The sequence below is a fragment of the Acanthaster planci genome, unplaced genomic scaffold (genome assembly GCF_054643075.1).
Source record: "Acanthaster planci isolate LZ-2023a unplaced genomic scaffold, COTS_SCS Contig110, whole genome shotgun sequence".
In the NCBI taxonomy this organism is placed as follows: Eukaryota; Metazoa; Echinodermata; class Asteroidea; order Valvatida; family Acanthasteridae; genus Acanthaster; species Acanthaster planci.
Genome location: NW_028257732.1, coordinates 26,247 through 54,060, shown reverse-complemented (window position 1 = coordinate 54,060; position 27,814 = coordinate 26,247). Strand labels below are relative to the sequence as shown.

General features: G+C 42.0%; 2 protein-coding genes and 1 pseudogene across 3 annotated transcripts; 2 read left to right on the top strand and 1 right to left on the bottom strand.

Annotated features, from left to right (window-relative positions):
- Positions 1–392: 392 nt before the first annotated feature.
- On the top strand, positions 393–2,370 carry LOC147795248 (TWiK family of potassium channels protein 7-like; the record flags this gene model as incomplete). Its single annotated transcript, XM_087132165.1, is given in 2 exon segments — positions 393–683; positions 685–2,370. Coding segments are annotated over 2 exon segments (675 nt in total), but the record flags the coding sequence as incomplete, so codon positions are not given.
- Positions 2,371–3,747: 1,377 nt separating this feature from the next.
- Positions 3,748–11,798, top strand: LOC147795247 (neuropeptide Y receptor type 2-like; annotated as a pseudogene). The gene is made up of 2 exons (XR_015424048.1): positions 3,748–3,971; positions 8,550–11,798. The product of XR_015424048.1 is annotated as a neuropeptide Y receptor type 2-like (transcript).
- On the bottom strand, positions 9,780–27,814 carry man2b2 (mannosidase alpha class 2B member 2). Its single transcript, XM_022224993.2, is given in 22 exon segments — positions 9,780–11,997; positions 12,242–12,386; positions 13,649–13,776; positions 14,939–15,070; positions 15,298–15,517; positions 16,849–16,965; positions 17,129–17,234; positions 17,502–17,648; positions 17,900–18,094; positions 18,583–18,706; positions 18,709–18,862; positions 19,272–19,411; positions 19,660–19,852; positions 20,379–20,572; positions 20,977–21,175; positions 21,612–21,789; positions 22,510–22,532; positions 22,534–22,692; positions 22,694–22,800; positions 23,025–23,136; positions 25,660–25,800; positions 27,432–27,814. Coding segments are annotated over 22 exon segments (3,231 nt in total). The 5' UTR covers positions 27,657–27,814; the 3' UTR covers positions 9,780–11,905.

Genomic DNA, 27,814 nt, shown 5'->3' with positions numbered 1-27,814 from the left:
CAAGAATAATGATGATCGTGGGGAATCTGCTTGTGTTGTTTACAACCCTCTCCCCTCAAAAGAGGAGAAACAGTCATTTAAAGACAATTAAAACGATTACACATTTTTGCTAAAGAGAAAAGGGTTCGCGCTATCTCTCCCGCCTCTTACAAAATTATGTTCTAAGTTACTAAAGACATACAAAATTGAATCGATTTTACCTGGCGCTACTTTTTCCAGGGCCACTTCCGATGTGACTGTTGTGTAATCCTATAGCACAGGATTCGAGTGTAAATGATTATTAAAAAGCTAAGTGTCGTCTTTTTGTTTATACTGATGTGTCTGCATTTGAAGATTTTATCTATGGACACAAGAATATTGCAGAAGAGATCTCTCTTTTCTCCTGATATTCTTTAGGTTACGGTGACGTGGTTCCGGTGACCGTTGAAGGGAAGGTATTCTGCGTGATTTACTCGATATTTGGCATCCCACTCACCATGCTCTACATGGGAGGAATAGGTAGCTTCCTGGCCCGTCTTATCTTGACTCTCTGCAAGATTCTTCATCTAGGGCAGCCCATTAAGCGGGCTATGTGCCCCTGTGGGACCAGGCGCAAGAGCGAGTCCTATGAAGCCGCCAAGTCGTCCTCCAAGCGCAAGACAAGCCAGGCAAAAGAGGTTCAGGAGGAGAAGGGCGAGAAGGATGGGGTCGATGGCTGAGCTGTCTGTGGTGACGACCCAGCATGGAGTGGAGGCGGGCCATGGGGTAACATCCAGCGTGGAAGACGAATTGGAAGCTCCGGTGTTACTCGTTGTAGCTATCATAACGGGCTACATGTGCGCGGGAGCATTCTTGATGGCAGGCATCGAGGATTGGTCCTATGGAGAAGCTCTCTACTTCACTTTCATCACCCTGACAACAATCGGATTTGGGGACTACGTTCCTATGATGCTGTACAAGGAAGATGCATTCTTCGTTTGCATGGTCTACGCGCTTTTTGGTCTGGCTGTGATATCTATGTGCATTGCCCTAGTCCAAGCAAAGGTTCGTCGTCTTGGTAATCGATTCTGGGACTGCATTGGATGTTAAATTTACCCACAGGTACACCAACAGGCTTTCACATTCATCCCTATACCAGTATTGTACATGTCAATCAAACTTCTTGTCATTCACTCACACCAAGCGGCGTTGCGCTGAGTTGTAGTGATTTGTATCGCACGAAGTCTATGCTTGAACTCGAAACATCCGAAGAACTGATATCGAAGCTAATCACCACTTCAACGTCTGCAAAGAGTCTAATCGTACATGTATGATCGTATATAACATCGATACCGTTTAAGATTTGCTTTTTATAACCTGTACTTGTCTTTACTACCATCAGGTTCACTTGTGCCTCATTTTGAATCCAGTTTAAAGTTTATTTACACATATAAATCGTAAACTAACTTATAAAATCAACTTGATACTGTTTGCCATGTCAGTGTGGTAAAACACACGTATTGTATTGCATTTCAAGTGAAATCTAATGGGGCTCAAAACAATTACATGTATACACGCTTGCCTTTTGGCGTCTTTAGCTGGTAAATCATATTTCCCATAGATACGCGTTATTTCCAGTCATGGCCGAATACATCTGACCCAGCTACGAGTAGATTTAGCGCCCTCTTGCTGTATGTGGCTAGTAAAGCAGTGACGTCATGAGATGTAATGTGAAAAGTACAAGGGGTTGTTTATTTAAATATCAAATAAGTTCGGTCATTGTGATGCCTCTGATAAGTAACATATTGTGATGTATGTAGGATTTTCTTTGTCTGTATACGAAGATGCAATTTTGAAACTTCAATATTACACGTACAATAAATAACTCAAACGCAGTATTTATGACGTCACATTTATGCTAAATACGACCCACGACCAACACCCCAAGACAAACACTAACACAAGACTGCAATTAAAGATTTGAGGGAATCCTTCTTGGGTAATAATTCTACGAGTATTTACACTACCAATGACATTAACAAGCAACTCAGTATATGTTAGCATTACTCTCAGTATGCACAATTAACACGCACATAAATAGACACATATAGACCTATATAGAATGTTACATTGTCAAGATTTTATTGTAAATTAATTGTTCAAAATGTTAACCTTTACATAAAGGTTCTAATTATGATCAGTAACCTTTCGGCATACTTCACACTAATTTACTACATTCATCACACCAAAAACACTTTTTAAATCTCATACGCCTTTTATGAAACATTGTGTAAGCATTAATGGTCTAGTTGAAAATATCTTTTAAAAAAGTGTAAGCCTATTGTTATGTTGCATGAAGAAAAAGACGCATGGAAAAGCAGCTTACGCGTTTCAATACTGAAAGATTTGTTACGCTGATTATGAGTGATAAAGAAAAAAAGACAGAACTTTCGAATGTCGTCCAGACTTTCTTTACCTTTAAGTGCGTCTTTAGTCGATAGAAGACTTGATATTGAAGGATTATGTATTTGAGGCGTCTGTTCAAGCCATTAAAAAAATCGCATTGTAATGACTTCGTGCGTGTGTCAGCGAGAAGGGTGCGTCCACCAAACAACATTACGATTTGGGTAGGCATTTCTGGTCGTACGCATTCCCAGCAGGAGCTCCCAGTAATAGAGCCTGAAAGTTGACCCCTGATGGCGCGCTTCCGAAACCCTTGAATAGGAAAAATAAGTGCACAAATTGTACAATTTAGAACATTTTTTTCGTTAAGTTACTCAAAAAAATCCAACTTAGAAAGACGGCTTTGGAAGATATTTGCAAGTATATCAGTTTATAGAAACTGAAAAATCACCTGACCTAAAAGAGAAATATCCTTCCAAAAATTGACCTATCACTTTCGAAATTCTATTAACACATGTACAGTGTACAGTGCATGCGGAAGTCTCATACCCAGAGGAACATTTACGGTTTGGAATTTTACAGTCGTCAGTCGTTAAATGCCGAAATAAAACAGATCAAAAGATTTTATACACTTTTATAATTTATAAAGTAATAAATTTCAAGCAGTAGTCTACCTTTACGAAGGATTCTAATATTTTATCTAACCCTTGCTGACAAGAACTGCGTCATGTCAACTCACTGGAATCCGGAACCCATCGATTGCAGGTAGGTAAATCTTTGCAACGTTGTACAATCTCGTTTTCACAGAAGCCCGGCCCGAGGAGTGAAAACAAACGTGCATGAAAAAGGGGACGTGGTTACGATACCACCGGAAGTGAAAGGTCGTTAATGAAATTCGTTTTTTACCCATCTCCAGATGACTTTTCTGAAATATTACTTGAGGAAAACAAAGCTAAAATGTAAATATGAGTGTTTTATGGGGTGGTTTGAGTTGGGAATCATTCTTCCAAAAATTATCGAACGTGACAGGACGGCCCATGTAAAATCCCAAAAGGCGGACAGCCCGAGGGTTCCAAAGCTCGCTGCGAGACCTTCAGGCCTAACTTTCAGGCTCTATTTCAGGCTCTATTTCGTAAATCTTTTGCGTTTTCGCGCGGGTGGACATCGAGTGTGCGGCACCAGTGGTGTTTGACAGTTGGTCCGCCCTCTTTTCATCGTCAGTGAGCAAGAAGTACTCGTGTACAGAACTTATGGATCCAGTTAGAATCTCCGCCTCTGGCGTCAGCTAACGCAGGTGGTTGGTGACATGAGCGCCCTCTTGCAGGAATCGATTTAACAACGTCTTGAGTCAATACTATCCCTCTGGTTCGTCTACATACAAAAATGCAGTGGCGTGATAACATAACCTCTTATTTCATTCCACGATGATACATTGACTATCAAGTTCCGTAAAAGCACTTACGTCAATGCAGGGAGGATGCAAGCTTCGCATCCTATACTTCGCCGCTGGTACATCTTTCTGTAACCGCAACTGCGAAACGATCCTGTCTTCTTGTTTCCTACCTTCATGCTGTCGCTAGTGGTTGGTGACTACATTTCCTTCTTGTTTGGTGAGTGCAAAAGCTCTTGCAATTATTGTGCTATATTAATGATTTGTGGGGTACGGTTCCCTTGCTTCACTTGACCAAACTTTTCTGTGATTTGCGCGCTTAAAGCAGTGTCAAATTACAAGTCACTCAAACATAATGAATAAGTACACGCTCAGTTCGTTCTAGCTTCAATTAGCTCTTTGGTATAGTAAGGTACTTCAGCCTTTTAATGTGGTAACTGGGCCCAAGAGCCGCCTGACGAGTCTATGTCACTACACGTTTACGCAGTGTACATGTACAGTATACTTCACAGTTAAGGTCATTATCTGAAAATGCTTAGCAATGAAACTGTTTACAGACGAGCTCTCTTCTTTTAGCGGAACTTCACACAAATTTGCTTATCAGACATTTAATGCTCTTCAATACTACTCATCTTATCAAATGGGTCATTCGGTTATGGACTTTGTTTAGTTCTCGAACTCCAAAGGTAATATCATGTTTGACTTAATGCCAAACATCAATCAGTACATCTTGAAAGTTTGCATGTTGAAAACCACGAATAAGATAAACTCGAGCACGGTAAAGCCACCTGCGACTTCCTATATTCGGAATCATTTTTGGCCCGTTTGAATTTGCCATTTGGGCTCAAAATGATATCAAACCGTACATGAAGTATGGGAAAATCTAGCTGCACGAATTATGATGTCAAAAAGTTAAAATGAAAGTTTACAATCGGTGATCTTTAATAATATCAACCACCTCAAATACAGGTTGAATGAAACGTTATACGTAGTTATATTTGTGCATTATTCAAAATGGCTGTCTATTCTTCGAAATATACATTCCCTTCAGTTAAGTAAAATTAAACTAGAGCGTATGACTCTTTGAACTAAATTCCGTCTGTGCAGGGAAAGGAAACTATTTACTCGTCTGTCATGAATTACAAAAAGTAAGCACAACTGTGTTCTTGAAGTACTCTCTAAATAAACTGTGTAGTTATAATTGATTAGATCAGATCCAAGTAACCTCCAGCAGTTATAAACGTCCGATTGACAATGGCGTAGATCCCATTGGCGTCGATCCCATTGGAAAACCAGTAACAGTACCGTTACGATTAATTGGTTAAGTACATAGAAACCGGGGAATCTACTTGCAAGTGAGTGAATGTGCACGCACATACGGAGCATGATTCATTCTTGCCGGTCCGCAATCCAACGAAGCTACGAATTTTTGCTTTAATTTGTTTCTTTTCATGCTTGCTGAACTTAGTTGCGGAACAGGAAACTCACAAATTAATCCAGGCACAACAGTGCTTGCTTTAGAGGTCAAAACGGACTCGGCGTGGTTTGCGAATGACCGTGGCATTTAATGTTTTGAAGAACAATGAATGGTAGTTAAAATAAGGAGTCATTCAGGCAGAATCAGAAAAATTTAACGATATTTATTTCCTCTGAAAATTTCATGAAGACAGCTGGAGCACAGACACGGGCGCGGCTCTTGAAATGTTTCATTATTCCAAACACCGCATCATTACTATTCAGAAATAATAAGAATTCTACAATAATTTCGGCAGGTGAATCGATGCCGAAGATTTGGCGTACTGGAAGGGCAATTCTGATAAACAATAATTAACAATTCAAATGCTTTTCGCCCTATCAGCCTTCAAGATAGTGTTTATTTTGATTGACTCTTCTATTTTGGAGTGGTAACTCAATTATGTAGCTCATTCGTGGGAAGGGTTCAGGTGCGTGACATCAGAAAGAGTTGCCGGTCATGATACTGCATTTTCAGGCAGTCAATCAAAGCGCGTCCAGTAGGTTAAATGGACTCGGCCTTCCTGGGTTTGTTCTATGCCAAGCTAAGGAGAGCTGATCACTATGCATAATGTAGCCGGGGTCCTCCATGACCGTCGAGTTCGTGAATGCTTTCAAAATTAAGCTGCACTGCTTGAGCCTACAGAGATGTTTACCTCTGTTTCAGCTTCCAACGAGTCCTGGTTGGAATGGATTGGGTTCTCAACCCACAATTCCTCCGAATAAACTGCATGTTTTTGTTCCAAATCTGAATCTGGATTGCTCCGTGTTTCCTCAAAGATTCACAAGGGTCCTGCAGGCCAGTGATTTAACCCTTTCCTATAAAACTGCCAAAAAGAAATCAAATAGCAAGGAAGGATTGTTTATGTGCTGTAAAAAAAAATACACTTCAATGATTTTATGCAAGAGCACACGCACGTCCTCCAATAATTCTATATAATTCTATAATGATAAGTACGCAAAATCCTGAATTTCTGTTAAAAACCTGGGAAAATGCAATCAGTGGCCCCTTTAAGCAACGCAGCAAAGATGGTACACGCCAATGCAATGCCCACAAGTAGTTGATATAAATATCTTTCGCTATAGAGTACAAACAACATGAGCATTTTCCCTGGACGGCACTTCGGGAAGTTACATATGTGGCAAGCCAGGCGGATGAAAGCGACATTTCACCAGTTGCCAAGATATCTCAAGTGGGGCCCTGCAAAACACTCTCCTTCAGAGGGAAATATATCTGACGTCAGGGGTCCAAAGACTACGCGGAAAATTGACTGCTAAATGTCTCAAAATAACACGAGGCTCGCTCTTTCCCCAGGGTCGGATGTAGGTCCGGTAACGAGAGGAAAAACAAGTGCATCGCTGTTTGGTGTGCTCTGACATAGGTCGTGCTGGTTGTAGGCTTTTCAGTAATAGAATGGTGCCAACACTAGGTTTAAATCACTCTGCTTAACTAGGAGTGTTTAACAGAAATAAAACAGACTAAATGACCAGCATTTTTCCTCCAAAATTTAACTATTTGGGCTTCTATCCTAAGCCTTATAGATATGAAAAATTCGTTGGATAGTTGTTTCATGTACCGCTATACGTAACAAAGCCATTTTGGAAAGAAACAATGCAACCATTCTATATACTCTAATTTTGTAAAAAAAAATGCACCCGGGCGTATACGTATGAAGTTATGGTTTTCCGCATCGCGCGACTGCAAGGCAAAAACACATAGCGTTATGACGTCAGAAGGGACCTTGGACCATTTCGGTGAAGAGAAAACGAACCAGACTGGTTACGTAGTTTGATATAATTACCTTGTGCTGGCCCGAGTCAACGATAACCCAGAGGGTTTAATACTCAAAGCATTCCAAACAATCACGTGCTTTTTTACGAATGAGATTCCATAAAAATGGAAAAGTGAGGAAGAGTTTACCAAACGTGCTCGTCTCAGCGACGCCTAGATTTGGGAGAGATGCTCGTTTCCAATCTAATAGTTTCACGACCGAGACAGATCAGGGGCCGGGGCGAAAATCGCTGGAGATAGAGAGTATTATGGCCATCTCCTTGGCGTTTTGACTGTGGCCGTGAGACATAAAATCGCTGTTGAAGTTTTGTGCATGTACAAAACAAACGAAATGCACATTATGGCGCCCTCCCATCAACATTGCCATGCGGAGAAGCACAGCAATCATAAAAGGAGAATGTGTAAAGATTGAAATCCAAGAATCTGAAGTTTTTATTTCGAAAATCATTTTAATGGGAGTGGAACGCCTCGTGAACAAAAATACATTGAAACTGAGACCTCGCATTATAAGCAGCCTTTGACGTGTACTGAATGATTTCTCTCATTTCTTTTGTACGTTCTGGTTGGGTTAGTAAAATGTGAAATGATTTCAGGGTACCGTGCAATTTTTTACCATCTAAGGAGTCATTTCTACCAGGCATACGGGTCACCGATAAATAAAACTATTCACTACTGCCCTGGAATGTTCAGTCCACAGCCGCTCGAACTCAGAAAGAAATGGTCGAACTTAGAGCTCTTCAGAGTATTGTGGGGTGACAAGGCAAGTCCCGTTTATCAAACCAAAGTCAACAATTCTAACCAATTCTAATGTACATCTTCTTCCTCCGTCACTATCGACGCTTCACCAAGAAGTACTTCAAGACGAGTGAATGCTTTTAGTGGCTTGTCTTTATAAAAAAATGCAGGCGTTTGCAACTGAAGTAAACTGGATAAGTGCTTACTCCATGCGTGACAATGACTTGGACTTGATGTAGATACAGTATGCACCAGTTCGGCATTTCAAAAAGCCGAGGTCTTTATGGCTGCGCTGATAGGACAGACTATCGCGCGAGCGCCCAGCTATGCCGAATAGCCTTGTCCTGAGCATGCGTTGTTGAAATACCGACCTGACTCATTAAAAACTATAGGGGTGGTAATAAGAAACTACAGCTAATTCAGACACAGATTTGAGAAAAGACAGAAGGACAGAAATACCAAAAGTACAGATTGAGAAATTGTGTAAATGGCATGACTCATCTGAGGTTAATATTGACAGAATCCAATCAATATCTCTGCCTCAAGACTTAAAAGATGAATTCTGTGATCCACTCTATCTCTCGCTCTAGAATATCTTTTGAACAAATATATTACCCGACTTTACCGAAAATCGGTGCTAATTTCAAAGACTGGTGTCTCTTTAGACGGAGTACCATCAGTTAACATCTACAGGTTGAGGAAAGGTGCGAAGGCGGACATCTATTAATCGTTAGTTTCTTGTGACCTGTCTTCTTGCAGATTTTGATGTCTAAAGTAAAAAAAATGGGCATATCTTATGTTGTGGAACACGAAACCAACAAGACTTTCTTCACGTTCTTCTCCGAGTTTGACAGAGCTTGGAAAGACAGCCACATCCTCGTCAACATCATCCTTGGGTTCCTATTCGTCATGTCCTTGGGCGGCAACACCCTGGTCATCTCCTTCTTCGTCCGTTTCAAGGCCATTCGCCAAGTGACCAATCTCTTTATTACCAACTTGGCTGTGTCTAACCTTACCTTTTCCATCTTGGTCCCCCTGGTAATGACAACGCAGGTGACAGGCGACTGGGTGGTTGGTGACGCACTTTGCCACTTAGCGACAGCCATCGAGTTCATGAGTGGCATTGTCTGTGCGTGGACTATGGTTCTGATCAGCGTCGATCGCTACCAAACAATCGTCAAGCTGCCAGGCCGGCGATCTACACTCAAAGGCACACTGGTCCGTGTGGTGCTGGTGTGGATCGGAGCCATATTTTTCACCAGTCCTCTTGCAGTGTTCTTCAGGACGGTTGAATCTGCAATCAAGGGACAAGTCCAAGAATGTCCTCCGGAGAGTGATCGTCTGTTCAGTGGATGCACCTGGTCCTCATTACATGTTGTTGATTTACGCATGCATCAACATCTTCCTGGTGTTCATCATTCCACTGACCCATCATCACGAGGAACTATCGGGCCATCATGAAGAAGTTCTCCTCCAGCGTCCAGCGGATGCGAAACCACATGGAATCGGCTCCCAGGACCCGTATCAGCTCAGTTCGGGCTGCGGCCCATGTCCACAAGGAGGCTCGCGTCCTACGGATGCTGATCGCTATGGTAGTCCTCTTTGTACTCATGTGGGGTCCCGTGACTGTTTTCATCTTGGCCTACACGGCTGACTACGAGAACCAGATCATTCAATCGTACCAGCTGACAACTGTGTTCATTATAACCTACGCTAATGCCGCCTTGAATCCTGTGGTGTATGGGATATTGAATGAACAGTATCAGAGTCAGTTCCGACGGCTCTTCAACCGGATCCGGTGCAAAGTGACTCTGTGTGACACCTCGGTGAGAGAAAATGGCAGCACAGTGGGACGAAACAGCATCAGGCAAGTAATACGCACGCTGAGTGGCAGGGAAATTCAGAACAAAAGATATGACAACGGTGACGGATTCTGTGAGAATGTTATGGACAACATCTGTGAAGAAACACAATCTTAACTATAATAAATGCACACGTAGGGTCAAAAGATTTAATTGTATTCTAATTACGTGTTCCAAAGATGCACATTTTAAAATATCATCCACATTATTTTCACAATTATAATTGCACACAAACACAAAGTGGGGAATACCTTATCGATAAGAGTCTTGAGGGACACACTCCTTAGCACTTTGTATGATATTTACTCAAGAAGTTTTAGTTTAGGAATTGGGACAAAGTGCCAAAATAACTTTTTTCGAAAAGTTACAAAAAGCCAAAGTTTGGAACAAAACTGTCTAAAAGGCTCTACTTTTGAGACATTTATCATTCTCCACGCATTTCATATCTCACAATAATGTATTTGTTTCAGATCTGATGTGGATCATATCATTGTGTGTTTTTTATGTGTAAAATGGAAAAAACCGTTGTTAAAGAAGCAAAGCACATCTGTACAATGCGAAGGTACTTTCTGACACCTGGGTACACGTTTACTGTGTAGCCAAAGCATATTACGCACTCCTGGGGAGGCACTATTGACACCATCAAGTATTTCTTCTTAGAAAGAATAATTGCTATTTTCATGGTTATCTAAATAACTAGTGATGTTTCTGGGGTATCACTCAACAATACCGCCGTTTCACCAAGAGATTGCAACGTGTTCGCCAATCACAATGTGCGAAAGTTGTCGACCCAAAGCGCGTTTAGAAGGGGTCGACAACTTTTGAGCGTTGTGAATGGCCAACGCGTTGCAAACTCTTGGAGGCGCCCTATTGTAAAACGGCCGTATTACATTACTACAATTGTTATTAGGAAACATATTCTCTGGTGCATTTTCAAGGGCTTTTTAGAATCAGAATGTTTCAAGATAATCATTTTATCTACTTGAATAGTAACGTCAAGAATATCAGCAGATTATGAAAGACAACCAGGCAACCAAAAACATAAGGATGAGAAAACAGCTGAGAAATGTATACAATGAAATCGCTTCAACATACAGCAAACTTAGTAAAACTCTCACACATTTAATGTTGACAAGCATGTATGAAGCCTTTCTTTACCAAAAATACTCTTTCGTCAGAAGAAAACATCGCCCTAATTCTAATATTTCATGTTATAGTGTTACTCGAATAGAAACAGGGCAAGAGCAAAAGAACTTTCAGCTTTCTCTAATTTATGAGCTAACTGCAACTCCTGAATGTGGTCAGAATTCACATTTTGTGGACACATTTCTAGAGAGCTTCAGACAAGCTACACGGTAAATCCTGCAGCCTGTAGTAACACATAGAAAATTCTATGACACCAGGTGAGTGTTCAATGAAAAAAGTAAGCCATCAGCTTTAAGAGGAAAATATTTAATGCTTTTTTTAATGGGCTTCAAGACTCTTTTTAAGAAGCACGCCCAATAAAGTTTATCTACACAAGAAAGTAACACCTGCAATATCAACACATCTGCATTTCACTTCTTTAAGGCATTCACAATCGATCAGTAAAATATGGGCGGCCATTGGGACAAGAAAGACAAAACGAAAATAATAAATAAAACCAAGAAATACAAATTTATATATTCGTCGTTTCTCTTTATACTTTTCTCATTCATATTTGTCTGGTGAATTTATATGTTTCGTTTGTATTTATATTTATCGTATGTGATTGTATTTTTCATTTATGTTTATTTTTTCGTTTGTATGACATTTCTCTATGTATATTTATATTACTTGGTTTTATTTATAATATTTGTCTTTTTTGCCCCAATGGCTGCCCATAGTAAAACCTTTGGCCAAGCCATGCACTGGATATGCAACAATACAATGTCTACTTTACAAAAAAGTTACAGGAACCAGACGAATCACTTGGTTTTAACCAGGACTTTGTTTCAAAAAGGAGTGGGAAAACAAAGAAAACACAGAGAATTTCAGAATTTGGGATCCTCAAATCTGTTCTTTTAAATAGAACTTTGTTGTAACAGGTGTTCTTTGTATCAAGAGAAGACTGTAATTGTAAAAATAAATCTTGTTAAATAAACAGTCTACCATTAAAAAAACCAAACTTCTTCCAATTTCAATGTGCAGATCAATTAGTAGAAGACTATTTGTAAAGGGTGCACATGATCTCATTAAGGTGGAGAGGTTAGTACATTCCAGCCAATAAATACCTTAAGCTTCTGTCTTCTGCAGAGTGATAAAGAAAGTCTTGATTTCTTGTGGATTCAGGGTGAATATGGTTGTATTTCTAGCCCTTGGCGTTGCTGCATTTGACAGAAAATTCAAGTAAACTTTTCAAAGTGAACCAGAAATGCATCCAAACTACAAGTATTTGACTTGCATAATGATGAATAATGGCAACAACAAATGCATAGAAACAAAATAACAAAATTACTCCGACATTGCTGAAAAGAATAGGAGAGAGAGTTGTATAAACAGCGAGCTGAAAGGAACAGAAGCGTTTCATTTGATTTATCCCCTATTGCATGTAATTGAAACATAGCTCACCTGCTCCAGAATTGTTGAACTGTTGGCTAGCACTTGGGTCATCTTTGACCTTCCAGGTCCAGCGTTTGACCTGATCAGCTTGCCAGATAGCTGTCAGGCTCCTCTCACTAATGCTGGCGATGGTACCCAAAGGAGACAGGAATTTCTAAGGTAATCAGAGATCATAACAAAAATATTGTAACTTGCTCCATCAACATGAGGAATAAGTTGGGAAAATGTTCCATTTTAAATAAACTAGAATAGACCTGTAAAGACATTTTCAGTTGTAACATTAGCAATCAACAGCATGTAATAAAAGATGGAAATTAACAGGAACAATGTAAGTCAATAGCCATAAGGGATGGTTTCAGCTCAGCATTTTAAATATGTAAAAATACTTTTACGAAAATAAAAAATATTAATTTAACTGAATTACTACCATAGCTCTGTATTAAGAATTTATTCAAATATATAAATCATCCTGAATAGTGTATTTTGTTAAAATGGTATTTTTGTTCAGTAATAGTTTTCTCTTTAATTATTCTTCGACGCAAACAAATTTGGTATTACAGATTTTTATTTTTTCAGAACAAAATGGATTGCTTGCCTTTAATTCCCTAGACATAGGAGGTCAAAAATATCACTCAAAATGCTTTAGGGAACAAGCCCGATAAAATGATTGAGGAGAGGAGGGACAAGTAGCAGATCCTGAGTGAACTACCTGGTGACCTGGTTAACAACAATAAATCTCTCACTTGATGAATTTGCAAACAAGCAAACTGAATCATTGTTTATTTAGATATTCTGCAAATCATCGATGGAATGCCAGACTGAATGATTCATTGTTGGAATAATTAATAACAAACTGGATGGTTGGTGGAATGTTAATGTAGTCCACATGGACTGCTAGGAGTTTGAAGAAAAAGGTTTATGACTGAAGCATGAAAAGAAAAGTCAGGAAAAAACATAAGGTACAAAGAAGTGGAAGATATTGTACACTTTTTCCAGTATGTAGAAATGGAAGTAAAAACCACGAAAATTAACCAATCCAAGAAGTTACGTGGATAATACAGGCATTTCTCAGACTCAGGTACCAGCAGAACTATGGTTACTCTCATAATTTGAAAGCTTGACATAAAACATTTTGCCATGGAGCAGTGCTGGTGACTTACACTACGCTGTCGCGCTAAGTTCGTCAAATGAAATAAACCTCAAGTTATTTTGAAAAAATTCTTCATTTGCAGAAAGAATGATTTTATTATTTCAGTTGTGGTAGCAGCTGATGATTGAGAAGTTGTGCTCTGTGTTCAAAAATGTATCAGAATTTATGAAGATGTTTTGAGCCATTTTGGTGGGTATCAGGAAATCTAAATAAATTCTCAGCCACAGCGCCCTCTACTGTTCATCCACAAAGCTACTGGTACTCACAGCAAGGTCAATAGTGGCTGGTTTGGAGAGCACCGGGTGTTCACCTTTCTCATACAGATGCTGAAGACGGAGCAAGATCCGATCCAGATTAGGATCTTCCTCACTCCTGTCATAACTTCCTTGTCGTACTAGAAATGAAAATCAGAAAATGACTCCCACAAAGTGAAAGTAAGTCTCATGAAAACCTAAAGTTCAAGGAAAATAAAGAGCTTCTAGAAACATCTACTCCATACTATGCTTAAAAATTTAAATGAGAAACATACAGTGTAAAGCTCCTTCCCTGTTTTGACAGCTACTATATATAGACTCAGCACTTTACAAGCAGTGTCAACAAGCTTTACCTATTAGCTGTTCAGAAATGTACTTATCAGGCCGGCCAAGACAGGAAAAAATTCATCCCTTTTAATTTTTCCACATTCACATTGGAGCCTTTAATATTACATACAGCATCTCCCTAAATCCAGCGCTAGTCTACAGCGAGTGATAAACTATGGGTGTTTTCATGTTTGAACAGCCGTTTGTTTGATCAAATGCCTTGAAAATGACAACGGGAACACATAAAAGGCTCAGTGTCAGGTGATCCGGTAAGCAGAGGATGTAATCGTCAAGGAAATTGATCTGAACCTTCCACGATCTGTGTTTAGCTACCATGGAATGCTCATAAAATGGACTTTGGCTTAGAAGAGTATGGAAGTACCTTACAGGAGAGCATTAAGTACTCACGGTAACCACACACTATCTACATGGAGGGTCAAGTGGTCAGTGAGGGCATAATGAAGATTAAAAGTGTGTAGGACCAGCAAAGAACCGAGTTCATAGAACTTCTATTCAGACAAATAAAATTCTCTAGGGTAAAGCAGAGAGAGTACATGCTTGTCTGTGTGACTCTGGCAAAGGGTAGAAGTAATTTTGCAAATCTGTGGTTCATGTAAGTGTGAGCACTGGAAGCAGTGGTACCAACGGCACTAGATCGTCATCCCAGATGTCATCACTGTAATCTCTTTGTACAGGTGAAGGGGAATTCATGCAAGAAACAGGTTGTATTCTGGGAGTTTCATTAGTCATTCTGTGTAAAACTACCACAATATTTGATGGACTGCTCGTACCTTATCCCAGATGATCTTTGACAAGTAACATTTTGACCGGGATGACTGAATGGGTTCCTCCTTGGTGGATTTTTGAGGATTGGAAAAGTTGTTTGCAAACATGCCCACAGGAGAAGGGTACATGTACCTGTAAGTTTTTTTCCATGGTCTGTCTGAGAAGGATAAAATATCTATGGCATCTTACATCTTGCTTGGAGGCTCCTAAGATGCTCTTTGTGGGATGTTTTGTAGGTCCAACCAGGAATCTTCATGGTCAGAAGGTGGACGTTGAGTGGGAGGTCAGTCAAAACTGTCGGCAAGGGGTTTGGACTTTTCCCTGGACAAGAAAAACAAAATAAGTGCTGACTGAATTTGTTCCAAGGATGGAGGCTGGTTGGGTTGTCAAATCATTTTCTTTCTTGGAAACTTAAAAACTTATTCACATAAAGTCCAGAAACACCTGCTCATTCGAATAGCCAATCTTACCACCAAATGACATTTACAATTCTCCAAAAAGATAGCAAGTCTCTAAACAACTTCCCACAAAATCAGAGAAAATCCTGCCTTTCAACTTCTTTTGCAACACCTCTGGATTCTGATTGACAGCCATGATGATGGGAGGATTCTCGAGGTGTAGCCAGGCACGACGCTGCAATTCACTGGAGTGTGTGCGGTTGCCTAGCAACAGCCATAGTGTTGGCATGGCAACCTCAGGTTCTTCCAGCGTCAAGTTGTTCTTGTCGTCATAGCCCGAGTTGGTGATGAGACGACGCAGTAGCATCACCTGATGTTGGTGGATACACCGTCAGGAATTTCCAATTAATCACAATCAAGACATATCTCATAAGGCTAATGGATTCTATTCCTAACTAAACACATAATGTTATCAAATACCTGAAAGGGTTAAGATTCTGTGGATAGCTGATCTTTCAGATTTATGTAAAGACACACAGACACACACACCAATATGTCAATGTAAATTCTCTTATTGCAATTACAGACTTTTATAATTCTAATGAAGGTGGAAATCCATTTGTGAATGTTCTTAATACTTCACAGATTTTCGAAAAGTAATTTCATATTTTAGTGAGTCTGGAACTCCTTTTAACCACTTGCCGCCAGGGAGCCCAGTTTTGTGTTTTTTACATGCAAAGCCGGGTCTCCAAAATCAGACAATGGGAAGTGGGCTTAGTAACAAAAAACCGTACTCATAACAATAGACCAGGCTGCTGGGAATTACCAACATTTGTTCAATGTCAACAGTGGAGAAAATCCAGCATTTTTTTGAAAAGTATACCACGGTCGGGGCATTCAGTGCGAGCAGATTACCACCGGGGACAAAAGCGCTCCACCACCCCAGCATTGAGCCACACAGTACCGCTGTACGCTAATTTGGCCCCTATTGAAAAGAAGTCAGCAGCACACTGAGCCAGTTTCATGAATAAAAGAAAATTACGTAACACTGACAATCTTGGTTCTTTTTACAAGGCAGCAGGCCTGGCTGAAATACTCAAGCATCAATAGATGTTGTCTGTCAGATTAGAGTAGAAACCAGACAGTCGTAAATGAAGATATGAATTTTAAAAAAAATTTGAAAACAGAAAAAAATGAAAAAGATCCCATCCCAGCAGTGTCAACATTCATAAATGCCCCTGGCACGCTGTGGTTAATTCAGTTGCATTAGCTTAAGCCCTGGAACTTTGGAGCATTTTTTCTGGCCCTTCCCCTAGGCAAGCAAATGCTCTCTTCCTATATGCAGCAAAAACTTAAGGAGAGATCTGGAGGGAATATCAGACGATAGCAGAGGAGCTTAGCAGAGAATTGCAATTCTTATCTTGGCATTTCTGACTATACAGTGTTTCAGATACTGCAAATCAGTCCAATAAAACGGGCACTTTACTGCACTGCACAAAAAAGTGGTTCAGAAAAATGAAGCTAAAATTGCAGACAGACAATTTTAAAGTTACTTTTACAGCTATGCAAAACTGTTGGCAGAACTCCAGGAGCTGGTGAAGCCTGTGTACAGGATTACACAGCATCCTCAACCAATGAAAAAGTAGCCAGACTTTTCAATATGCATGAGGTGCAATTTAGGATCCACTAATGAAGTCTTACCTCCATTTGTCCGTTATTCAGGCTTCCAACACCATGACTTCGCTCAGCCATTACAGTAAGACGAATGTCATCTTTTGGTGACTCTATGTAAGCTGTGCTAACCAGAGGGTAGTAATTCTAAGGTCAGGAAAAAAATTGTACAGTTACCTCTTGTCTCTATGTCTGTTGCATCGATACGGACATAGAGCGAAACAAGTACAAGCTCCTTGTTTATTCAGAACCACACAAGGTCTTTGCAACATCCATGTCGTGTCTCTTTTGATTTTCGAGCCAGACATACCTGGGCTTCAGGTTCTGGTTTGTTGGGCCTCCAAGTACGTTTCATAGTTTGGAAACCATTATCATTGGTGTATAGAACTCTTGACGAGTCAAGTTTAGTAGAAAACCTGCAAAAGAGAAAAGATAAACACATTGCTTTTAGAACCATTGATATTTCATTGCTACATTGGTAAGAAACAAGCGTTTTTCATCGAAGAAGACCAAATAAATAAATTTCTGAATTTAACGGCTAAAGAATACGATGAATAAAAATGGTTGAGAATTCTGTAAAATCACTTCACGTAAGCAACCAATTAGATTTGTCACACTAAAACTGTCAGAATCTCCTGTTGGGATTTCAATGTAAGGCATATCGGACAAGCTTTCGATCTGACCTGTAGACAAGTTCCTTGTTCGGCATCAGAGGTCCCACTTTAAAGTCTAGCTCAATGTGACCACAAACGATGTCATCATTGTGGCTGTGAGGAAGGTCAAAGATGCGAAGAGTGACGACGAAGCGGCTGTTTTTGGGATCGTACATACTGCCAGGCAAAAAGCACGAAACAAAATTGAAAGTGGGATGTTGAATGAATGATTCAATATTTCACCCCAGGTCGGTAAACTGTGAAGTCCCATTTATCAGCAGTTTGTCCAGACTTCCTGTTCTGTAAAAACTGATGGGATGGTTAGCTTGTGGAGCAGAAAAAGTAGTATCACACTTTACAAGAAGCCAGTAGTTGGGAAGAAATAACAAACTTACAAGAATTACAAAAGTAGACTGAACAAATCTTACTTGAAGATGGATTGTCTGGTTTCATTTACATAGGGTCCAGTGACAATGTCCAGCTTGGCTGATTCTCCTGCAGTGTGTGGACCTGCTCCCCATGGTCTGAATACATACAGATTAGATGTCTGTCCAAACATGGCATTGTAATGGGAGTAATACTCCATAAAGACTTGCTCCATCGGAATGGTCTTTCCATTCTTTCTGAAAGACAAGGATGATGAAATATGACTTGAAAGTTTGCAAGGTGGATGTAGTAAGAAGACATTAGTTTCGGTAGCAATATGCGGACTTCCTTCATGAGTGAAGTTCTTAGGAAAACCAGTGTACTCAATATTTCAGACAGTAGGCTCTGTCTGTTGAAATCCAGGAGAAATAGTCCGATGGTGGACAAACTGTGGTCTCTGAAAAATCCCTACTCACTAAAAAATAAACCGATTCACATCATGCATGTAGTGCTACTTCATTTGAAGGAATAATGGACTGCTGGTAACTGTAGTGACTACAGTGTCGTTTTACTTATGATATTCCTCCATGCTGATGACACCAGACTTTGTTTACGTGTGTACTTTCCTATGGCCCAATGCCTTCAATGCTCGCAGGTCGTGGGCCCTTTCTGGTTTGTCATCGTTGCAAAGGCCTATTGTGTTTATATAAACATTAAATATAAAAAATAAGAACAAAAAACCTACTTGTCGGTGATAGCCATCAACATGTTTGTGGTGGTATCATAGGTCACTTCAAAGCAATCGTTGCTTATGCTCTTGACATCTGCTCCTTGCATCGGTTTGGTATCCTTTGAGGGTGTTATATCCAAGCAACGGCACCGAGACTTTCTAGTTTCCCCTGGTGGGCTGTAGTGTCACTGGGATGGGTCTTATACTTGATGTAGTACACGTCTAAGTTTAGCGGAGCCAACTGAGCATAAAAAAAGAGGTGGTATGGTCCTCCTGGTTCCAGAGGGGGATTGACCTGAATCAATGAGAGGCAGAGGTCAAGTTAAAGACAGGAGTCCTCGCATGCAATTGAAATATACTCACAGGGTACACACAAATTAAGAACTGCTCTCAGAGGCTAAGAAGAAATATGTCCCCTTTACATGAACGAAATTACATGAATGGATTTTTTTTAAGGACACAAAGTGGAGACAAGGCCAGTTCACATTTTTAATTAATTGTTAATCATAGGGATTTCCTTCACTAACAGTAAAATTCAAGGTGAAATTACACCTACTGAGGTCACAATAATTCTCATCCCTTTTGTCTGAAGTATACGCCAATCCTCACTGTCAATGCACACAGCCTAGCATACCCAATGGGAACAGCATATAACTGCAGGACCATTCTAAGCAGTCCTTTATTTCTACCACTCATACAGTTACCTGACTTCCTATATCTCTGCCATGGATATCAATGACAGTCACATTGGGGTCAGTAATGCTGGTCTGTACTAATCGCTTGACGGACCAGCCCAAGGAATTGTAGACTAGGATCGGTGCCAAAGGCTTGTCACGGTTGACATCTGAAACATTAGATACAAAATTGCAACCAGACGTACCTCTAAGAAAAGTTAAATCATAACAGGAAATGGCAGAAGTGGCACCGTGTCTGCAGGCAATGGTACTTTAGAAATGGGCAAGGCGTCTTTTCTTTGGGAGATCAAAACCACTGTAATTCCTGAAGATATTTGTCACACCTTTAGTCTACCATCAAACCATGTTCCAAGGTTATTTTTGGTTAAATGGATTACTGCAAGCAACCATAACTCACCTAAGATACGTCCAGGACCCACTGAGGTAAGAATGTCAGGTTCCTCTTCATCACGCCCTGGGTTCTTGATGAGGTCCTGGAACACCTTCTTCATAGAGGCCAAGGTCTTGTTCTCTGCAGTCTCTAGGTGGTCTTCAAACATGCCCTTCACCTTCACACTATCAGTACCAGTGATACCATCATGGTGTTGGACCTAACAAGGTAAACAAGAAAAATTGCCTATCCTTTTATTAAAATGACTGGAGTTATTTCACCTCCCTTCATTACTGAAGAGTTACCTTTCATTTACTGAGATTTCCATTGGTAATACATCCATGGGTGATTTAAACTTACCTTATCAAAATCAATTATTCCTCCAGACCACGTGAGAATGGCATGCTAATTGGGATCCACCTTTCAGGGGATATAAGGATGCCACTTTATGCTGGGGACTCCCAATGGGTTTGGCCATGGCAGTAAATAGTACTTCGCCCTTTTCTGTGCTCCACTTTCTGGGGGCAGGGGGTACAGGACAGTTGCATGGGTCCCTTCTTGCCCCCATCCCCTCTCCCTATTTATGCCAAAGTAAGAACCACAGGTGGTTGTGACAGACAGACAACTCCCGGTAACCGGGTTGCATTTTCCTCGACACTGAAAAGCCCTGCAAAACCTCCTGATGAATTAAGAAAAACCGGACATAATTATGGGGGCTGAGACAACCAGAACACGCCAACACTGACCTCTGCTGATGCCCAACGCAGCCCCTGGAGACTATTCAAGACTTCTGTGGTGTTGACGGTGCGATTCAGCTTGGGCTGGTGGAGGTAAATACTGAAGAGGGTTTCTCCAGCATGCAGGGTTGACTGAGCCCGCCGAGCAATGCCCTTCAGGGCTGACCGTGAGGTATAAAAGCCTGTCCAAGCTGCATTGGCAGCTGCATCCAAAGTCAAATGGAAAAACTTGTCGTGATCAAGAGCCAAACACTAAAGAAAAGAAGCACGTACTGTAAAACTGAATCAAATGATAACTTAAATCTTCTAAGGTAAAATGACAAAAAATGAAGACGGCTTACTAGTTATTATTCATGGTAAGTGCACTAAATACGGCAAAATTATATACAACTTTAACTGAACATTTAGGGTTTAGGACTAATAGGCTACTTACCGAAGGCCAGCCGTTGAAGTTAATAATTTCTTGAAAATTCATAGTTTAGGTAATGCTAGAATATTTACAAAACTTTAATTTCAAATCTTTGAAGTGTCATGCCAAATACAAATAGCCAGTAAGCCTTTATTACAGACTGAAGAAATAACGGAAGGTCTAGGCCGGTTTCCTTACCTGAGGAATAAGACAGATAATCTCCTTCCTGTTTGAGGGCCCAAGTCAAGTTTGTCTGATGAACAGCCTGGAAATACTCCCCCAGTGTGGCATATTGCACCTGTACCCCAAGGCTCTTTGCGTTCTGATTGATGTAAGCCACCAACTTGTCCATGTTCTCAAACTGGATGGTTGCATTGAAGAATTGCTTGTCACAGCCCTGGGTCAGGATAGGGAGAAACAACTGAATGCTAGCATACTTCACCCAAAAAACCAATGTCGAGAAACAAATTGAGACACTGGTTCCAGACACTTTAACAATTTATACATGTCTAACTGATTGAACATCAATGAACATCTGGCAAGATGGCATCCTGTGGACAGTTGATCTTTCCAATTCTCGTTGTTGGAGGAGGTATTTGTAAATGAGGTCTGTAGCTGCCATATTGGTAAAGTACCCAGGCAGTAATCACAGGAAATATTACATCCACAGAACTGATACCAGACTGTTCGCATGGACATGCAGTAATGAAGATAGTGCTGTCTGCTTTTTCTTATCTTATTAAAATAGTTTGCCCTAGCCTGTGAGGGAAATGCAAAAACATTATGTGCAGACAAATGCTGGTTTCAATTAAAGCAGCTTTCATATCACCTACCCAAGGCCATAGAAGTTGCTGAGTCCGGAACCAGGCTGCTCGCTGCTTGATGTTATTAACAAGGACGGCAGCATACTTCTTGATGTTTTCATTCGTAACAGGGAGGCTCATGTCAGGATAAGACACCCCTGGTGGTGGCTTTGGAAACACAGCATAGCCATTCCAGTAAAAGCCAGTTCTGCAAAAGAAAGGTTACCAAGACACCCTGAGATTTGCATCATTTTCCTTAAAAATTTTGAAAACCACCCGATGAGCCAGTTCAGTAATTCAACAAAGCAAAGTCATTCATGAACAAAGCACATGTGCAAGTCAGTGTAGGGTTGCACTGACAGGGCAACCTCCCATGCATCCTCAGATACGCTTCATTTTGGGCATGTGCTGTTGGAATCCCAGACTGGTTCATACATTCTATAATCTCCTTAAATACATCCATGGACATCATTAAATCAGCTGGTAAACAATTGTATCCTGGAGTTGAGAGCATGTGCTAACAGAAAACATACTTTAGTAGAAGCCCTGATGGCTAATACTTGAAAGTTCAGAGAAACTTTTATTTCTGTCATTTGTTTCAGCTGATCTACCAATGGAGTTTAGCTAGTTCTTTGCTTGCTTACAATCTCCATGTAATATACACAAAGTAAGCTGTCCGAAATTCATGTTATTAGTGTCTAAAGGTTTATTAACAAGACAGTAGCAGGCACAGATCAATAATTTTATCTATCTATAGAACAAGAACTGAAGGGTTCAATCTTCTATCTTCAAAGCTTATGTGTTACATTAAACTCCATTTGTGAATTTCTCCGAACTTTGGTTTAACCTTATACAATTTTAGGAACTGGTCTACTTGCCATTTGTAGCAGTAAGCAGTAGAGGGTAATGCGGTGGGTAACTTACTTACTTTAAGGAGAACGGTAGGCGTCCCAGGGGTCCAGTAACTATACTGATCCATGACATGAGTAAAGATTTGTTGGCTCTCGCCAAGCGAGGGTGATGCCCGCCACATAAACTGCAGCCCTTTGTTTTTCTGCATCTGCTCTTTGATGTCATAGTCAATGCGGGACGTAAGGTGAGCATCAAACCCCCATCAGGGCAAAGAGAGTTGGGGTTGCTGACGAGGCGCCAAAGGGGTCTACATGCCAGCTAAAGCGAGGGCGCTTTCCAAAGGTCTCATAGATAAAGGAATGACCCTCTGGAAGAAAAAAAAAACACGCAAAGAGTGTCACTTTTCTGGATGAATGTAAATAATCACGAGTTTGGATGAAACAACCCTGGTCCATTACAGTGGCTACGAAACCCAACACAACACTTTCCATCATTGAAGGGGGCCATCAGATATGTTCATAATCTGCAACCAAAAGGTGCTTCCTACATGTACATCAGACATAAAGCCCCCAGATGACCCTAACGACTGACCTGTCATCTGCTGGATGGTGGCGCTATACTCTGACACAGCCTCATCATGCATGACTTGCCCTCCGATAATGAACTCCAACTGACCAGACTGTACCAGTTGATGAGTTTGTTTCTGAATGCAAAACAAATTGCGGCAATGTTGATGAGGGGGTGAGAATGTTAACAGGATGGAGGCTGATAGAGGAAAGAAGCAAAGGAATCAACTAGGCAGAGTAGCCAGAGTGTTCCGAGACACAGCCACTAGCCAGAGTAGCCAGAGTGTTCCGAGACACAGCCACTAGCCAGAGTAGCCAGCGTGTTCCACGGAGGCACAGCCACTAGCCAGAGTAGCCAGCGTGTTCCACGGAGGCACAGCCACTAGCCAGAGTAGACAGCGTGTTCCGAGACACAGCCACTAGCCAGAGTAGCCAGAGTGTTCCACGGAGACACAGCCACTAGCCAGAGTAGCCAGCGTGTTCCACGGAGACACAGCCACTAGCCAGAGTAGCCAGTGTGTTCCACAGAGGCACAGCCACTAGCCAGAGTAGCCAGCGTGTTCCACGGAGACACAGCCACTAGCCAGAGTAGCCAGCGTGTTCCACGGAGACACAGCCACTAGCCAGAGTAGCCAGCGTGTTCCACGAAGACACAGCCACTAGCCAGAGTAGCCAGCGTGTTCCACGGAGACACAGCCACTAGCCAGAGTAGCCAGCGTGTTCCACGGAGACACAGCCACTAGCCAGAGTAGCCAGTGTGTTCCACAGAGGCACAGCCACTAGCCAGAGTAGCCAGCGTGTTCCACCGAGACACAGCCACTAGCCAGAGTAGCCAGCGTGTTCCACGAAGACACAGCCACTAGCCAGAGTAGCCAGCGTGTTCCACGGAGACACAGCCACTAGCCAGAGTAGCCAGCGTGTTCCGAGACACAGCCACTAGCCAGAGTAGCCAGCGTGTTCCACGGAGACACAGCCACGAGCCAGAGTAGCCAGCGTGTTCCACGGAGACACAGCCACTAGCCAGAGTAGCCAGCGTGTTCCACGGAGACACAGCCACTAGCCAGAGTAGCCAGCGTGTTCCACGGAGACACAGCCACTGGCCAGAGTAGCCAGCGTGTTCCACAGAGACACAGCCACTAGCCAGAGTAGCCAGCGTGTTCCACCGAGACACAGCCACTAGCCAGAGTAGCCAGCGTGTTCCACGGAGACACAGCCACTAGCCAGAGTAGCCAGCGTGTTCCACGGAGACACAGCCACGAGCCAGAGTAGCCAGCGTGTTCCACGGAGACACAGCCACTAGCCAGAGTAGCCAGCGTGTTCCACGGAGACACAGCCACTAGCCAGAGTAGCCAGCGTGTTCCACGGAGACACAGCCACTGGCCAGAGTAGCCAGCGTGTTCCACGGAGACACAGCCACTAGCCAGAGTAGCCAGCGTGTTCCACGGAGACACAGCCACTAGCCAGAGTAGCCAGCGTGTTCCACCGAGACACAGCCACTAGCCAGAGTAGCCAGCGTGTTCCACGGAGACACAGCCACTAGCCAGAGTAGCCAGCGTGTTCCACCGAGGCACAGCCACTAGCCAGAGTAGCCAGTGTGTTCCACAGAGGCACAGCCACTAGCCAGAGTAGCCAGTGTGTTCCACAGAGGCACAGCCACTAGCCAGAGTAGCCAGCGTGTTCCACGGAGACACAGCCACTAGCCAGAGTAGCCAGCGTGTTCCACAGAGGCACAGCCACTAGCCAGAGTAGCCAGCGTGTTCCACCGAGACACAGCCACTAGCCAGAGTAGCCAGCGTGTTCCACGGAGACACAGCCACTAGCCAGAGTAGCCAGCGTGTTCCACGGAGACACAGCCACTAGCCAGAGTAGCCAGCGTGTTCCACCGAGACACAGCCACTAGCCAGAGTAGCCAGCGTGTTCCACCGAGACACAGCCACTAGCCAGAGTAGCCAGCGTGTTCCACCGAGACACAGCCACTAGCCAGAGTAGACAGCGTGTTCCACGAAGACACAGCCACTAGCCAGAGTAGCCAGCGTGTTCCACGAAGACACAGCCACTAGCCAGAGTAGCCAGCGTGTTCCACGGAGACACAGCCACTAGCCAGAGTAGCCAGCGTGTTCCACGGAGACACAGCCACTAGCCAGAGTAGCCAGTGTGTTCCACAGAGGCACAGCCACAGCCATAACTTTTGCCCAATCCACTTCACTCAATAAGTCATTTGTGAGTTTAATCTGAATAAAATCTGGTTCACTGAGTTCCTCATATTCATGTGAACGTAACAACTTGAATTCGCCATACTAAAACCACTGTTGCTTAGTTACATAAGAGATGCCTTGCAGTAATACATTGTTATCAATGGATAAGAACAGCACAAAGGAACCAGTCCATCCCAGAGATGGTGGTCGCTATGCAAAAGCTTGCCCCGAATCGCGAGGTATAGCAACAATGTCTTTAGTCTGGGGAATTCAAATTGTTATGTTTCTATACAATCAGATAACTCAGTGTACCAGATTTTACTAAATGTAACTCACAAAAAGCTTATTGGCAGAGGAAGGGTCTATGGTTATTAATCATAAAGAATTGTGCAGGCAAGCCTTACACTGGCAGGCACTTGCAATTAATTTGTTCAGTTCTCCTGAAATATGACTGAAATACTCCACCTTCTGGGTATCACTCGCTACAGTTGTCCACCAAAGTCTGAAGAACTCTTGTTCCACGGCAATAAAGCGACGTTTGCTGTCCTTTACCAAGTTGGCAACCACTGTGGTGTAGACATCAGCGGCATAAGCCTCCATGCTCTCCTAAGAGCAGACAATCACATTTCACTTCAACAATTTTTGTTTTCATTATTTTATTTACTTATCCTTTTTGTGGGAGGAGGGGAGAATCAGGTGGAGGAGGGATTGATTAAAAATGTGAATCACTTTCTGAACTTATTTTGAAATTTTTGCAGGGGTCGGACACTGAGTACAACAAACTTGAGAAGTTAAGCAGGAGTGAAACTCCTGGAGGGGGGATGTGGAGACGAAGAAAGGCAGCCTAAAGAGTGCAAAGACTCTCCATGCCTTAAGCATCGTCGATGTATCGATATTATCGATATGGGTTTGATATCAACATCGTCAATGTTAGTTATTTGGTAATATCGATATGTAGAAAATATCGGATTTTGGAGAAATATCGAAAATATCAAAACTTTGCAAACATTGATATTGAAAAATATCAAAAATATCGCTACTGAGAAACAAATTTTTCTAAAAATACGAAAGTGCATCATCACATTACCGTAATTTTCGATAAGCCACGGCTTATGTTGGTTCTCACCCTTGTGTGAAAAATGTCCCTGTAGCTTATACTTTGGGCAGCTCATACGGCAACATTTGAAGAATAGACTGTCACCTATCTCAGTCACACTCAGTAATTCGTGTACACTTTGCCTCGAAAATATCACAAAATTTATCCTCCAAAACAGAGAATTATTTGCTAACCATACGTACGTCGACTGGGACCACGTGCTGATGATATCGCAAAGCACGGGAGCGTGTATCCCATTCCATGTAGGCAACTTACGCAATACGGAAAGTGGAACATGTCGCTAAAGTGAATTGGATCACACCATCATGGTGTAGGGGTGTACCCTTAGAAAAATTTACCAGTATAAGCATTACACATCTGTTATGATACCTTGAAAATTAAAATAAATAAAATTCGATATATCGATAATATCAATGTACAAAAATAATATATCAGTATCTACCAAAAAACGACATCGATGGTGCCTACCATGCCTCCATTGACGCATTCTACCTGTCCTATAGACAAGAGGAAGTCTGTCAGATTTCAGTGCACACTTTTAAGTATATAATTCCTTTTCAGTAATTTATTTTCGTCATTTTAGGTACTGTTTGGCAAAGATATGGAATGCATCTCATACTTCTGCATTCATGTTGGTTTTTTGGGTTCAGTATGGCTCTAAAATACACAAGAAAGAAAGATATGATCTGTTTGTCGCTCCATTTGCAATGGAGGTTGTGCATTGCCCGTGCCTTGAACTTGAAGGGCATCTTTGTTATAATGTAGTTACACTGAATGCACAAAAGGTTTAATTAACCCTAACAACCCTGAATCCTCAAATTTTGATATGATTTTGCACACACCCTAGGGAGTTAGGGTTAAGTGTATTTTTAGTGATCATGATGATACAAAAGTCGAAGCCCCTGCCCCAGTATAATAATACTAGGGGGCCTAGGCCTGGGACTAATTGTCAACCCCCAGAACTGTAGGGTCCGACATCCGCCCCGCTCCCAAGTTCCAGGGGGTAGGCCTATCTACATGTACTATCTGTCTCCTTTTCTACACATGCCGACGTTGAAAGTACATGTACATTCAGGCAGTGTCGCAGTGGATTTCTCCCAGTTTCGTATCGCAACATTACCTGCACTGTGTAAATCCAGCCTACATCCATGTGACTGTGCGGAATAATAAATGCCTGGATCATAGTCGGTGTCGCGTCATCTCCATTGCTGCCGCCCGTTGGTGACTGGGCGCGGGCAAGGCTAGCGTGAACCACGGGCCTGCTGGACAACAGCAACATGAAAGCCCCTTGCAGAAGAACCACCCAAAATGCCCCTCTTCCTTGCAGTATCGCCATGCTTAGCATCACCAACTGCTGAGTCGGTTGTTGACCTAGGCTCAAAGCAAATTCCTTCGAGCTGTTCAGCTTTTTTTCAAAGATGTAGCTCAAAAAGTGACAGAACTTAATGCAACCGGATTGGCGCGCGCGGCTGGCACTTGGAGCTTCCGCGCCGCTGGGCCGGC